This window comes from Rhopalosiphum padi, chromosome 1 (genome assembly GCF_020882245.1).
Source record: "Rhopalosiphum padi isolate XX-2018 chromosome 1, ASM2088224v1, whole genome shotgun sequence".
In the NCBI taxonomy this organism is placed as follows: Eukaryota; Metazoa; Arthropoda; class Insecta; order Hemiptera; family Aphididae; genus Rhopalosiphum; species Rhopalosiphum padi.
The window spans coordinates 13,940,679-13,954,560 of record NC_083597.1 but is presented as its reverse complement, the minus strand read 5'-3'; the positions used below and the strand labels follow the sequence as shown (position 1 = coordinate 13,954,560).

General features: G+C 24.1%; 1 protein-coding gene across 2 annotated transcripts; it reads right to left on the bottom strand.

The window, feature by feature from the left end:
- Positions 1–4,248: 4,248 nt before the first annotated feature.
- On the bottom strand, positions 4,249–13,468 carry LOC132918286 (N-lysine methyltransferase KMT5A-A). Of its 2 annotated transcripts, XM_060979448.1 has the most exons (13): positions 13,250–13,468; positions 13,068–13,153; positions 11,097–11,202; positions 9,364–9,476; positions 9,169–9,268; positions 8,975–9,097; positions 8,210–8,320; positions 8,033–8,136; positions 6,968–7,040; positions 6,847–6,904; positions 6,254–6,419; positions 6,002–6,192; positions 4,249–5,928 (listed from the first exon to the last, which is right to left on the bottom strand). In XM_060979448.1, exons 1-13 carry the CDS (start codon positions 13,275–13,277, stop codon positions 5,718–5,720), a joined length of 1,470 nt encoding a protein of 489 aa, XP_060835431.1. In that variant the 5' UTR covers positions 13,278–13,468; the 3' UTR covers positions 4,249–5,717. The 2 variants fall into 2 exon arrangements, with proteins under 2 accessions (XP_060835431.1, XP_060835432.1); XM_060979449.1 differs by lacking the exon at positions 11,097–11,202.
- Positions 13,469–13,882: the final 414 nt, after the last annotated feature.

Sequence of the window (13,882 nt, the reverse complement as noted above, 5' to 3'; positions counted from 1 at the left end):
TCACGTAAACATCGATTTTTTTTGTGAAACTTAGTTGTGTCATATTTAATGTCCATATGTTCAGTTACCACATCGCCGACCCAGGAACACCTTTCCTCGTCCGTCTTTACCACGTTTCGAATTGAAGATATTGAGATATTTCATAAAAATAAGCTGAACAGAACGGCATATGCGTGTAAAATATTATATATATTAAAGTACGGTTTAACGATTTGTACGTCAATTTTTTTCTCCGTTAAAATTATTACAAACGTCAATCGTCTCCGACGAATAGCGAAGATTGATGATTACCATAGATGATAGATTAATATGATAGATCCATATCCATAGATTATATACTGTATTATTATGTTGTAATATTATTATTAGCCAGACATTTAAATTTATTTTGGAGTCTGCCGTTCGAGAGACTCAATTGTACTTATACAAATTTTATATGCAAGGCGGAGGGCGGGGTAGATTGTATAGATGTTGTTCAGGACATTGAAACTAGACTCTTTCAAAGTTTCTGCCATTGGCATCGCATAAATTAGTAATTAGTTGTTGTTATCGATATTTTTCGCCCGTATTATTATTAAATGACACCCGTCTTCTCATTATTAATGTAAAAATATTATAATATTATCAATAATCAATATTAATATCGAAAACCATCATAATTATATACCAAATAGACAAAAATATTAAATTATAGATACTACAATTTTCTTCAAACTTTTTTATTGCTTTACTACCTTTTTTATGGTGAGTTCGCCATCTCAAAGACCCCTGACGCTCCGCCACTGCAGGTGTTAATAAATTTATGGCATAAACAGCTTAAAACTAATCTACATAATATTTTGAATACTTCTCTGTTAGTGTTAATAATAATACACGAATTGGTGTCTTTAAATAATATTTTTGTTATATCTTAAAACAAAATAGATAATTATACCTATAGAATCGTTATTTTTCGTTAAAATATACAGTTTTGTCAATATTCAAATTTGGTATATGTACTAACAGTAGCGCCGAACACGGGTATGAACTGGGGAAAATTCCCCAGAAATATTTATGGGTGGGTGGGCGATAATCCAAAATAGTTTGTTATGCAGTACCTATCTTGTATGTATACAGTTAGAAATAATATAGTACCATTCGAACGTAACTAACTAAACATTTTATTAGTAGGTGGGTCTAACACCAGCATTTTTTTCCCCTAACATGAAATATATAGATCGGCGCCACTGGACTTACGACTGACCTCTGAGACTGGGAGTGAGAATATGAATAAAGTTAAAACTTTTAAGCAATAATAATAATTTAGTAGCTATAGTTATATAGTTGTACTAATAGTTATATAGGTACTATTCTGATTAATATAAAAAAAACATAATATGGTGACCAAACATGAGTTATGGCTATTTTAACTGAGAATTGAAATGTTCAGTAACTTCAGTTACTAAATTTTAATTTTTTATTAGATGTATAAACAAAACCTAACATTATGAAAGCTTTATTTATGAAATAATTTATGCGTGTATTATTAAAACATTAGGTTATAATAGAAAATATTTTTTAATTGTCTATTAAACAAAAATTATATGGTTTATGCTAGATAACAACTGTTATACTAGTGTTACTACGATGCAATAACGTAAAAGCGTCTAAAAGCATTTAAATACATTGATTATTAAAAATAATAATACTAATTACAAAATTAATTAATTTGTAAAATCCTTATGATTATTTTAATCCCCCGTCGGCCGTCAATTAGATCCTCATGCGTCATTTTAATCTCGCGTCAATAGGATCCTCTTGCATCAGTTAGTCACTGGGATCTAGCTGTCGAGGGATCTATGTGACCGTTCACCAGTAGAATCACCAACATTACCAACAATCAAAAACTGAACTTGATAGTAGTTGATAATAATAAAAATAAAACACTCAATTAAGGGACCGCGTGTAGCGACCCGCTACACCGGCATTCGTTTTCTATCTATCTCCCACATGGCCATATAATATAGGAACAGTGGCGGCGCCAGAATTTTATGCCTGGTAGGGCCAACTTGAGGCACGTAGTTTTACTAAAGGGCCAATATATAATACCTACAATCAATGGCGGATGAGGGGGATAGATCATAGATCCCCCCAAAAACTTTTTTTACTTCTAACATTTTGAACAAAGTATTGGTAAAGACCATTCATGTTCGCTGAATTGCTGAAAACCTATTATCCCCCCCCCCCCAAACCAAATTCTAATTACGCTACTGCCTATAATAATATGTGAAATCTTAGCTTCACGTTTCCTGGCTCCTGCCGGCTGCCAAGTATACTTTTAACTATTTACATAATAAATTAAAACTATATTGGAATAATTACAAATTCATAATTTAATGTAGAAATTATAAATTATGATTTTATTTAACACTTGTAAAAACAAAAATCACTTGATTTTGATTAAGATGGAATATCAATAATGTAATATTTTATATTTTTCTATAAAATATAGTGTTTGAATAGTATATAAAAAGGGATTATACCAGTAATATTCCCGTCGGACGTTGTTGTGATGTAATGACCCGATAACAGTGTTATAATAAGTCATAACACTCATAATCATTTATTATGTTTATTCAGTGGGATTAATAAAAGATAATAAAAGACAATGAAAAATATTTTATATGTATAGATTTTGATGGGAATTTTAATATTTAAAATTTAAAACTTTCATACAATTTCAGGGCGGGCTAGGGACTTTTCAGGGAGGGCAATGGCCCGCCCTTAAGGAACAAAGATACTCCGTATTTCCACGATTATGACTCTCTGGTTCAGTTTAGGGCAAAAACACCTAATATATTATATTTTATAAAGAAGAGTATTTCCTGTGCATTGACCGAATAGATTTTTAATATTTACAATTTTGAATAAATTATCAATTGTTAAAAATAATATAAATTATTTTAAATTAAAACATACTTATATTTATAAAAAAATGACCTTAAATAGTATATATAGGTAAATCAGATATTTTATTTAAATTTATTTTTATCGCATTTATACGAGCTTAAATAATCATTATTTATTAATTACTGAACTTATAGCATTTAGTTAATAATTTTTAGGGTCTAAAAATCAGATTAGATAATATTATATACATTTTAACTACACCATAAATTGCTCTTTATACAGTTATATCCAGCGTAAGAGTATGGAGAATCTGGACTAACTATGAATTTAAATAATTTAATATGTATAATTCAATTGCTCCATTAAAAACTTTAGTCTTTTAAGTCAACATTTTTTTTTCTTTAATCAATAGCAATGTCAAGTTTTGAGGCTTTTACCCTTAATCCAGGATTGTATACTATACTTACTTTAAAATAAGTCAGTAAACTAATACAAATATTAAATATACATTATGTCAGCTTAACGAAGCTTAAAGATTAATTATACAACTTAGCATAAAAAGTAGGTGAATCTTTTCTTTTATAATTGATTAATTTAGTCATTACAAGTAAGTTAAGTAATATCTGGTACCAAGTGTAGTGATCATTGTGTCATTCAAATTTTTGTCATAAATAAATAAATTTAATTATATTTATTATCATGGGCAGATAGGCCATTTTTGGCCTACCGGGAAATTTTAAAAAGGGGCCCCCACGTGAAAAAATAAGTCTAAAAAAGGCCCCATTACCAAAATACGAAGGGCAGGGCCCACCGGGAAATGCCCAGTTCCCGGTAGGCCTATCCACCCATGTTTATTATGAATTAGATATTTAGTAACAAGATTCATTAAGAGGACGCCATACCCGCATGTGTTGTCTGTGTTACTAACGTACATCATAACAAATTTTTGTTCAGTAGAATACATTTTGTGACGTTAGCTTTAATATTAGAGTAAATTTACCTATTATCAAATTTAAAGGTAAGAATATTATCTAGACAATGACATATGCTTTTAATGATATTATTTTAAAGTGAGTTAAAGCTATGTAAAATATAACAATTTTAAAATGTTCATAACTCACTTTAAAATGATAATATTACTAAAAGCATATGTCATTGTCTAGATATTATTCTTACCTTTAAATTTTATAATAGGTAAATTTACTCTAATATTAAAGCTAATGTCACAAAATGTATTCTACTGAACAAAAATTTGTTATAAAGTAGGTTAGTAAGACAGAGACAACACATGTGGGTATGGCATCCTCTTAAGTTAAACCATCCCGTAAAACAGAAAGATTTATAAATAAATAAGTATAATAAATACAACAACAAATTTATTTTGAAATGTCAATGTAAGTTTGTAAAATTATTAATCAAGAACAATTATTACATTTTTAACTGAAATTAGTCAAACATTTTTATAACAAATAACAATATGAATATTATTTCACTGTGTGAAATATAATTTGTTTTTTATGAATAAGTCTTGATTAATGACGCTTAGACATTTTGTACAGTCCAAAATAGAACATAATGATAAGTATCAATAACAATATAAGTTTCTTAAGCTACATAAATTAAATAATTTATATTTTAAACATAATATGAATACAGAACACAAATTATTGCTTTGTACAATAATATCAATGAGATAAACTAAGTTTTTGAAAAAATACTATTATACATTTTTTAAAAATTGACTTGTTGTCATAGTTTGGAAGCTTACGTGTAAAATAAATATACCAATAACACCAAAACAAAATACATTGGTAAATAAATACTATTACACATTTATAATGAACCTTTCAGTCTCATAAATAAATAAATAAATAATAAATAATAATAATTATAAATTAATGAATCAGAACAGTCTTGATAAAATCACTTAACAATGAATTGTAGGTTATTTGGTTTATAGCCCACCAAATAATTCACTTTTAACAAATTGTATATACTAGAAAATACCTATTTAGTTTCTAAAAAAATCAGATTTATAATTAAAAATTTTGAACAGAATTAAATTATTTTTTTATTAGTAAAAACTGAAGTTCTGAAAATAAGTTGTTATTATTCAAATATATAATAATTATACACAATTTGAACTTTAATACAGTAAAAAAATATTGCTATTTCATATAGTTAAAAGATTCCAAGTAATAAGGCCAATAAATTAATATGTAAAGCTTTATGAATACATTTGAAATCATTAAACTGAGCAATTTGGTAAATTAATATTAATATGTATTATTAAAATAAGAAAATAGAACATAATATTATATATGCGTGTAGTAACAGAATCTAATGAGAACTAAACCCATTTGTGTTATTATCTTTTAAATTTTTTTAAAGCAAAGTGAGGGTCAAATGTTGGGGTAAGATTGCCGGTGAGAAGGACAGAATTACTCTGTTACCTGTCAAAAGTCAAAATCGTATCAGAAATAATCTGCCCTCCAAACAGACAAACACGTGAATGTTGACCTTTCACTTATTCTTAAGTATAAAAGTTATTATTTCTTTTTTAACAATTATGAATAATAAAAATAATTAAATTGGTCTAAAAGATTAATAAAATAAAAATGAAATTTAAAAAAAATATATCATACATTTCACATTATAAAAGACAATTTAAATAACATTTTCATTTGATAAATAATTTAAAATAATTTTATTCTTTTAAGCTAATAAATGTTAATATAATTATTGGCAGTGCAAATTTTAAAATGTATTGTTAAAGATTAATTTATTAGTAATGTTAAGGTAAATTTCACTATATAAACGTGTACAGCTCAATATGCAAGCCATGGATGATTGATGAGAGATTCTTTACTACGATCACCATAATCATAGGTTAATTCTTCATCTCGTTTAATATCAGATTTCGCGATTAAAACAATCCTGGGTAACCCAGCTACTTCTACAACCTTAGGTACAAGATTACCAAATCTTGAATGATTTACAAGTCTGCCAAGTCTTGAACTTTCAGGGGTTGCATCAATACTGTAACATTTAATAGTTTATAGTATAATATTATGTAATAGAATATAAAAAAATAGGACTTTTTATATCTTACCAGTAATGTGTTGAACCATATTTGAAATAATACATGTAACAGCCAGTTGAGGTATCTTGTGAATAAATGGCTTCTCTTTTACGTGCTTCTTGTACATAAATTAATTCTCCAGAATATTCAACAACATACTCACCACGAGCAAAATCTTTACCAGCAATTATGCCACGACCTTTATTAGGAAATACAGTTATCTGTTGAAAAAACACAAAATATTAACTCATAATTACATTGTTATATATATTTTATTTTTACTTTTAATCCATCTTCATTTTGTGAAGCAATCGCTTCTTCTAAGGCTATTTGTTTTTCTTCGTTGACTATATTTTTTGTTTTACGAGCACTTCTTCGGATAGGAAAAAATGCAGTGACTTTTTGTTGCTTATTATTAGACGTATCATTAATATGTTTTACATTTAAACTATAAAAATACAAATATTATTTTTTTTTTACTTTAAATAGTCTATGAGCACTGCCCTCCTAAATAAACTTATAACAGTTCACATATTAAAAATAAAAAGTTTTAACATCTTATATTAAATGACAACATTTTATAAAACACAGTCCCTATATTAATAACCGAAAAAAAAAATCTGGAATAATAAAAAATGATAACATATAAAGTTCATTTTAGTAAGTTCTAATTTCCTAAATGAAAAAATATAATTGATAAAACAATAAATTAATTTTAAAAGTTTGTTGTTTATTTGATATATATAAAAAAATATGAAAAAGAATTAAAATAAGGAGAATAAAAAGCATAAAAATTTAAAAATACTGCAATACACTTTAATAAGAGGGCAGTTTGTATAAACATAATTAAAATTAATATTGAATCATTAAAATACCTTATTTTATGACTACTGTTTAATTTTGATGATAGTGGTGACTGATTAAAATCTGCTTCTAAAATAAAATGTATAAAACAATAATAAAAATATATAACACAATGAGACATTAAGTTTTTACTTGAATTAAATGTAGTATCAGAAACAAGTGGCATATCCTTGATGACTTTTTCATTATCATTAGATGAGGTCTTCTAATAAAAATATAATAACAATGTTAATTTAATAATTAAAGAGATTAATATTTAAAAGTAAAAAAAAATATTAATAAAATATATGTAATATTAACCTGACACCATAATATCTATATAGTTATTTTTACAATAATTTAGTAGTAATACAATTAAATACGAATTGGAAAAAAAATATAATTTGATATCCTACATTTAATGCAATAATAAGTAGAGAAGCAAATTTAATAAAGATTATAACACAAAAGAAGAATTATTACTAACTGCGAGTATTTAATAAGTTGCAGTATATCAATTTATGGTTACTTATGATTAGGGCCCGGATTCAAAATTAAGTACATTATTTTTGGCGTTCTTAGATAATATACTTAATTTGTTTTATAAAACAGATACTTCAAAGGTGAAACTTAATTGAATAATTTTATTTTGAATATTCCATATTTAAGTAATATTATTAACTTTTAGTGATTATATTAGTTTAAAACATATTACAAGTTTCAGTATATAAGAAAATACAAAAATATTTTCAAAGATAATTTTTAGGTATTTTTCATCTAGCAATCATAATAATAAGTGATCTTACAAGATTTATTGTGCATGCGTAGTTTGATATTTTATTTGATTGAAATAAAGATGCTATTGAAATTAAATTGTTATTATTTATCGCTCGTTCAGTCACATGTCTATGAAAAAAATGATAAGGTTGTTTTTAAGGGCTTTATAATGTTGAAAAGCACTTTTAGTAATTATTTAAGTGTTATTTTGGTACCTTAAATCCGGGCCTTACTTATAATTATTGACATCTTTAAAAGTAATTAAAACAATAATTTAAGATTAATTAAGTCACCTTACAAATATGAGTTAGTTAATCAAAGTATTGTTAAATAAAAAGAAAAAATGCAGTTAATACAAAACTATAAAAGTAATACAAGTTTAATTTGAACTAAAGATAATGCGATAAGCAATAAATTAATCCTATCAAAAATTTAACTTACATTTTTGTAAAAACGCTTAACAGATATTGAGAGAGCATTAATTGTAGATTTTGTTACTTGATATTCTTCAACAAGATATTCATTTGTCTGAGTTTCATTCATTACTATTTCAATCCCATAAAAACAAATAAATGTATTTAAAAACTAAATTTTAAATATTAAACATAGAAAACCTACTTTGTGATTGTAAAGAATTCAAATGCATTTGATCATTCTCAAAGTCACTCTCTTTATTAAAAACTTTTGTGGACTCAATTTTATTAGATTTCTGTTGCTTTTTATACGATTCTGTTAAAATAAATATTTATATATTATAGATATTAAGATAATATATGAATCAATTAGTATTCAGAGCTAATAGTAGTGTAGTGTTTGGTAAAAACTTCATACTAACTTTAAATTATATGCATTTTGTTATAAGATCTGTGGAATTTAGAATATTTTTTCAATTGTTTATAATATAGAATAATTGGAAAAATGTTGACCCTCAGATATTTTGTTTTACATTATAAATGAAACATATATTAGGTTAATTATATATATATATATAGATGGCAATTATTTTATAGAGGAACATTCAATTGTTATTACTCATTGTTTCAAATAATATTAACAATTCACACAATGTTAAGTTGTTACAAAAAACATAATTTTAATAATTTTTTTACTCTTAATGTTTTGTATGAAAATTTATTTTTCAAATTTCAGACGAATAATTAATTAATTATAACTTACAATAATTAAAAGTTTAGATGAGCACCATGCTCTATTGAAATAACATTTTGCAAGGTTTTTCTGCCACACCATAAAATTTTTTGAAAAATGAATATACTTTGATAAAAAGAATAGCCAGTATATATATAGATGTTTCAAAAATATGTGTTAATATTTAAATACACAAAATTTTATTTGTACATTTAAAATTTAATATCATAATTTTACCTTTATTTAGTTGAGGGTTCAAATCATATGGTTTATGATAGTTAACATTTTTAAACTTCTTTTTAGGTCTGCTGTAATTTTTTTCACAATTTAAAATGCATTTATGTTTGACATCTTTATTATCTATTATATTAATGTTAAAAAAAAATTAATTAAAAATTATTAATATTAGTATAAAATAATTGTATCAAAACCTTTATTTTTATTTGTATTAGTTGGTATAATGTCCTTAAAATGCCCTGTATCATTTTTGTTGTATAAATGTAAATTTTCTTCATATTGTTTGAATTTATTCTGGATAAGGACAACAAGAAAGTTATTAATATTATTATGATATTATAAGTTAAGAAGTAGCATGCACAATATTTATTATATGTGTATGTACTTACATTATTGTAGAACTTTTTAACACTTATAGAGAGTTTTGTAGGACTTAATGGTTTGATTTCATATAACATTAAGTTATTTTCAACATTTGCCAAAGATTTTTTCCTTTTATTATCTTAAAAATAAAAAATCGCACTTGAAAATTATTCAATGTACCTTTATTGTTATGGGCACATTTAGTTGTTTTTGTTTATCATACACAACAAATTGACATTTCAAATAATAAAAAATGGGCTAATTGGTACTACCATAAATAAACTTGAATGAAATATAAAAAAGTAAAACCTAGTATATTGACAAATAAAGATATTTGTTTTTAGATTAATGGATTAGAAATAATTAAAATTAATAATGTTTCAATTATATTATATATGACTAATTTGCAGTGTTGTACAATAGACAAAGACAAAGTACTACATCCTATTATGGCTATTGGAAAGTCTGATATTTCTTTGTAAATTAAATAAACAAATAATTGTTTATATTGTATTAATTTTATTTAATTAAAAATATTTATTAAAAACTAATAGAATATAATATAAGTAAAACAATACTTTTTATTATATTATTAAAAATAGCTACATAATGTAAGAGAAAACAAATATTTTTATAAAATAATCTTAAAATTGAATTATTTTAATTTTAATACAACAGGGATAGTGTAATATATTAATTTAGGAAATAATTGGATTTGTTAATGTTTGTAGTATTCTATGTCAAAAACGTTGATCTTTTTTTTTTTAAATAATGATAATACCTATCTTTTTAGCAAAGTATAAAATTTGATAAAATGGCATAGGTAAATTAATATATAAAGATAATCTAAATTGTATTAGTATGCCAATGCCAGATTGTATAAATCGATTCTTTAAATTTATTTAATAAAATGGTTTTATAGATCCATTATTTATTTTTGTTTAGCCATTTAATTTGCACAAATAGTTGAATAAAAATGTATGGCTTTGAAACACGATAACATGGTTTATTTGAAATATAAACTTATCACAAGAAAATTGATGATACTTTTCATCTGTTTTAATTTGAATAGGTTAGGCGCAGGGTGATAATGAAATAATAAGTTTAATGATTAACCAAAATTAAATAGGCTGAAATCCTATAGTAATCGTAAAATAATACTATGAAATACTACAATATTATAATATAATTTATAAATATAAATAATAGAATTAGTTAATGCAAATATGTATGTTGAATCAGATAGATTTGATTATATGTAATAGCTGAAAATTCAAGATAATCTGTATAATTTATTACACATAAATTGTATACTTATTTTAGCAGAAGTTAACAAATAAAATATATTTTTTTTAATCTGTTGACTGCTTAGTACTATATGACCTTAATGGACATTTATGATATAATAATTGAATGCAAAAAGTAGATATGTTTATGTTTATATACTAAGATATTAGCGTGTGTATGTATTGAAATGGTATGGAGGCTAGCTCTCAAGGATCTGTGTCATCAACATTCCCAAAATTTGGGCTCTAATTGCGCGTATGCATATCAATAAAAGTAACACAAATTTGAATTTGTTTAAAAATGTATTCGGTAATGTTCTCTGGTCTTATTAAAAGATTTAAATTCAAATTAAAGATTAAACTACAAAAATATTTAGAATTATATAATTTTAGACACACTGTGTTATAAGCTTAAATCCAATAGCCTTAATATTGATATGTACATATATAAATTTTAAAATAATGTAGCATACTTTTTCTATTCAAAATAATTGGAGTAGAATTAATTGCATTTTGATTATCTTTGCCATTTATATTTTCCCTAAGTTTAACGCAATTGTTTTTTTTCTTGTTGACTCTCTAAAAGAATTAAAAATATTTATGCAACATCATTATTAATAATATTTAATTTTAAATTGGTTATTATTTATTTATGTCAAAAAATAATAATCAGAGAATATTTATTCAAGCTCATGCAATCTAAACTACATAAACTAATATTTAAACTTCTAAGCTTTTAATAAAAATAATATTATAAATTTATTATTTATTTACATATAATTACTAAATATCATTGATTATAAATATTAGAATTTATATACAAGGAGATTTGTCTAGTATGCTCATCTCTGTTGTTTTATTAAATGAGGAACTTATTCAAAATATTCTTATTTTTAACATTTCTGATATACTTAATCATAAAATTTTAAATTTTAATGTAACATTCTTGAAGTTTTTATATTGTTAAAAGAATATCCTTTGATAACAGAAATTTTTTTTTTTCAATGAGAACCCCTTTTATACAGACAGTTCATTGTTTTGTTAAATGTTGATATACCTAACTCAAAACTTGAAAGATTAGATGTTCAGTTATTAAAATGGTTATATTAAGGATGATAATCTTAACAAATGGTTGTAACTTTTTATATAAAAAAGTATAAAATAGATGTTCATATATATAATATATGTTGATTTAGTTACTATTAATATTATTGTAATTAAAAGGTATATTTAAGTGGAAGATTTTGGTAAAATGTTGATAACATTTACAAAGATTATATAAATAGATTGTATTAGTTAAATATAATTTTTATCAAAACTCAAAAATTACACACAAGTACTCAGGTTTCAGAAGCATTAGACATACAACATAGAAGTATAAAATAGAAATATTGATAATCTAAAATTAAACAACTTTGATCTTATAATTTTGAAATACATAAAAAATAAACTTTTATATAAATTAATCAACATATCATGTTTTTTTCTGACAATCATTAAATTGTGTATAAATCATTTGCACATAAATAATATTTTATAGGATTAGAAACTCAGACAAATAAATAAATTATTATAAAATAGTATCTATATTAATATTTTGGATGTTGATTAATATCAACATTTAGTAAATATCTACATATGTTTTAAGTATAAATACGGTATAGAATATAAAATATTAATTAATTAATTCTATAATTAATCAATTTAATAAAATAAATAAGATTAAATATTATATTTAAAAAAAAAATCATCTATATAAATAATTTTTAGTTATAAAAATATATTTATTTATGGGTTCAATCAAAAGCCCTTGAAATATAATTGAACGACCCCTTTATTAGACTATTAGAACCTAAGAACAAATAATTGTTATTATTGGTGCATAAATAAATATTTATAAAAAAATACTATCTAAATGATATTCCCTATAAATATATAAAATGGTGAAATGCATTACCAAATATTTATTTTATAACTAATAATATGCGACACACTTCCATCATTCATTTTGTATGGGGTAATTGAAATCAAATGAAATTAATACTTATACAGGTTGATATTTAGAATATTTTGTAGTTATGTTTTAATAAATTAAATACCTTTAATAATAAAACATCACACAAAAGCATTAAAGTATCATAATGATTCATGTAAAATGTATACTAACACCAATGTTGCATATTATTATCTAATATGGGATTGAATAATAGTTATATTATTAATTTAATATGCCAGTTTTCTTATACTAAATAGCCATAAGAAGCTAAAATGATAAAGCTATTTAATACATAGAAATCAAAATAGCAAAATATAAATATAAAATAAATTAAAAACCTAAAAAATATCCACTTAAAATATATTTTGTAACAAGAATCACAGTACCACACCTCTAAGGTATTAAATACATTTTGAAACAGCAAGGCAGAAAAAAAAGTGATACTAACTTTTTTGGTACAATATTTTTTAATTGATCCTTGAGCGCGTTTATTTGTTGCATTGCTATTTTGAGAGGCCAATTTATTAGTTTTTTCTGAAATGATACAATTTTCAATTGAACCATAAAAAATTTTACATCAGAATATATTTTGGTGAAAATTAATATGATTAATACGCGGTAATTACTTACTTTTAACCATTTTGAGGGTGTTTAGCATTTAACACAAGTATTTAATTCTTTTAAACAATCTTATAACTATCAACAATCTGACTAACTCATTTACATTTTGAAGGGAAAAAATTGTCTTTAGAAACTTTTTCGTACATTTTTTTATTTTATTTTTATTTAAAAAATGTTCCGGACTAGGGAGAAATGGCAGTAAATAGTAAAGTAGTATACAAATTATCTAATGCAAATCAAACGCCATAATGCGACGTCCCATTGGTCGATACCATGTTATCATTTTTTCAGTTAATTTTGACGTATTGCCAACATTAGAATCGCGAACGCCTTTCAAGGCTATACCTACGGTGAAAACTGAAAAGTGGAAAACAAATTTATTTTGAAATTCTTTATTAGATTAGTTTTAAAATTATCCATCCATTCATATACTTTTTTTTTCATTTGTGCTATGTTGGTCCCCGATAAAACTTTTTCCGGTTACGAATATAGTTCTATAATAATATGATCACCAGATTATCTTTTTTGTATTAGCGCGCAAATCGAAACTGAGATAAAAATCATTGGTTTTGATCACATATTCGTATTATAATTTATAGTAGTAACTAGCAATGCTTAGGACATTTTTCTTGGAGGTTTCCC

What these genes read in the sequence shown, in the direction of transcription:
- LOC132918286 (XM_060979448.1), bottom strand. Translation starts at nt 13,277, where the DNA reads ATGCTAAACACCCTCAAAATGGTTAAAA. An exon ending in TAATACAAATAAAAATAAAG is followed by an intron (nt 9,098 to 9,168) that starts GTTTTGATACAA and finishes TTAATATAATAG; the next exon opens with ATAATAAAGATGTCAAACAT. An exon ending in TGATACTACATTTAATTCAA is followed by an intron (nt 6,905 to 6,967) that starts GTAAAAACTTAA and finishes ATTTTATTTTAG; the next exon opens with AAGCAGATTTTAATCAGTCA.